At 46.0% G+C, this 2510-nt stretch overlaps 1 protein-coding gene across 4 annotated transcripts in view; it reads right to left on the reverse strand.

The window, feature by feature from the left end:
• Positions 1-265: 265 nt before the first annotated feature.
• Positions 266-2510, reverse strand: part of LOC148043714 (CD209 antigen-like protein C) — an 18023-nt gene continuing 15778 nt past the window's right edge. For 3 of the 4 annotated variants that reach the window (XM_087723719.1, XM_087723718.1, XM_087723717.1), the window contains 2 exons: positions 2290-2393; positions 266-447 (listed from right to left, as the gene is read on the reverse strand). In XM_087723719.1, the coding sequence (XP_087579845.1) occupies positions 270-447; positions 2290-2393 (282 nt within the window). In that variant the 3' untranslated portion in view covers positions 266-269. Of the gene's footprint in view, positions 448-2219; positions 2394-2510 lie in introns of all 4 variants that reach the window. The other variant, XR_015697801.1, reaches the window with a different exon arrangement.

Consider the following 2510-nt stretch of genomic DNA (forward strand, 5'->3'; position numbering starts at 1 on the left):
CTGCCTAAGATGTAATACAGCACAGGTTCGAATCCCAGTAAGGGTATGGCTAGCTGATGAGAGCTAAATAGCTTGAAATAGATCTATACTAGTCTCCCTTTATTTATTTATCAGCACAAATACAACACACACACACACACACACACTCTTAAGCATTGTCTATGAGGTCATCAAGGTCTCTTCCGCCTCTTGCAATAAATCCACCAAGGAGAGAAAACGAGAGTTGGAAGACAGTTCTGAAAGAGCAATGACGCCAGCAATCGGCTTGCTTATTTTTTCCATTGTTTTATTTTAATAGCCAGGTTTTCCTTGCAAACCCAGCTTTTCAGTTCATGGCAGTTGGCATTCATCCAGTTGCGGCTGTCGGTTGAAGGATTGATCAAAGTGCAGCCGCGGTCCCCTTTTCTGGAGCCTTTTGGTTGCCTGGAATGGCCAAGGGTCCAATACCTATTGGAAGAGGAGGAGGAGGAGGAGGAGGAGAGGGGAGAGGGGAGGGGGAGGGGGAGGGGGAGGAGGAGGAAGATTCTTATTACCTAAAAGAAAGACTCCGGAAGAAGGTGCTTGAGCGTGCTATTCTTTGAGACCAGGAATCTGCCACCTGTGGATTAGAATCAGAATAGAGCCAGAAGGTCTCTATTGGAGGTCTTCTAGTCCAACCCCCTGCATTTTATTACCCCACTGGGGAACATCATCAGTGCTGGAAGGGAGTGGAGGAGGAGGAGGAGGACTGCAGGGTCCTTGGTGCTCTCTGAGCTTGATTGTTTTCGTGCAGACATTTCACCACCCCACTAGGTAACATCATCCTTGTTAGAAACAAGTAGGAGAAATAGCAAGCCCCCCCCCCCTTTTTAGCACTGATGATGTTAGCTAGTTGGGTCATGAAATGTCTGTAAGAACACAGCCAAGCTCAGAGACCACCAAGGATCCCACATTTCAATCTGTCCTAGGTCAACCTGTCTGTCTAGTTTAGACCCAAGGAGTAGGGGTCTGTGTGTGTTTGTGTGTGTGTGTGTGTGTAGTTGTTAGAATGCAGTATTGCAGGCAGTACTTTACTTTGTAAGGGGCTGCCAGAAAGAAGGCCTCGGCCTATTCTCCAAAGCACCTGAACGCTGGTCAAAAACCAGTGGATGGAAACTAATTAAGGAGAGAAGTAGGAATTTCCTTGCAGAACAATTCATCAGTGGAACAGCTTGGCTCCAGAGGTTCTGGATGCTCAAACACTGGAAGTTTTTTTTTTTAAAAAAAAGATGGACAACCATTTGTCTGAAATGATATAGGGTTCCCTGCTTGAGCAGGGGGCTGGACTAGAAGATCTCCAGGGTCCCTTCCAACTCTGTTACTCTTTTATTCTGCCTCCTGGTTTCTACTCCGGGTGCTTTTAACCATTGTCCCAAACTTTCTTTTTTGTCAAATTCCTGCTCACTCCTAAATTCCCTGGGAAGTCTGTGTGTGTGTGTGTGTGTGTGTGTGTGTGTGTGTGTGTGTGTGTGTGTGTAGAGGTCAATCCCTCTTCCTAGTGTGAAATGCAAGAGCTGCCCTGTTTGAAGGTGCTTCAACAGAATGATTCCACTGATAAAGAGACTATTTTAAGATTTTTGAGGCCAAAGTTTCTATTGACATTTGCTAAGTAAGTTTTGCCTCGTTTCACAACCTTTCTTGCCACAGCTGTTAAGTAAATCACTGTTGCTGTTAAATTAGTGATACAGTTGTTGTGTGAATCCAGCTTCCCCCATTGACTTTGCTGGTTAGAATGTCGCAAAAAGTGGACCACGTGACCTCGAGACACTGAAACCGTCATAAATATGACTCCGTGGACAAATGTCTGAATTTTAATCACGTGACCAGGGGGAATGCTGCCATCGTAAGTGTGAAAAATAGTCCGTGTCACTTTTTCCAGGGTCATAACTTTGAATGGAAACTAAATAAACTGTTGTCTATTGAGGACTAACTGTATTGCAGGAAAGGCAGGGGTGAAATCCAGAAGGTTCTGACAGGTTCTGGAGAGCCGGTAGCGGAAGTTTTGAGTAGTTCAGAGAACCGGCAAATGCCATCTCTGGCCGGCCCCAGAGTGGGGAGGGAATGGGGATTTTGCAGCATCCTTCCCCTGCCATGCCCACCAAGCCACGCCCACCACACCACACCACGCCACGCCCACCACACCATGCCACGCCCACCACACCACGCCCACAGAACAGGTATTAAAAAAAATTGAATTTCACCACTGAAGGAAGGGTGCGGGCAGCCCAATGTCCAAACATCCTTTCCTGGACTTCACCGTTAAAGACTCACTCAGTGATTAATTTGGATCCATCTGACCATTTCCAATTATCGCCCTTATTTGCAGCTGAAAGGCCAATCCAAGAAGGCTCACGGAGCTGGGTGTTGAGATAAGTCTGCAAAAATAAGCCAAACACAACATTTTAAGGAAAGCTTTACCATTGAGCACGTGTGAAAATTCGGATGATGCTAAACTCTACTTGGTTTATTTCCTAATTTGTAAGCTTGTCAGG

This window comes from Thamnophis sirtalis, unplaced genomic scaffold, assembly GCF_051295495.1.
Source record: "Thamnophis sirtalis isolate CommonGarterSnake01/CBP01778 unplaced genomic scaffold, rThaSir2_p1.2 scaffold_10, whole genome shotgun sequence".
Taxonomy (NCBI): Eukaryota; Metazoa; Chordata; class Lepidosauria; order Squamata; family Natricidae; genus Thamnophis; species Thamnophis sirtalis.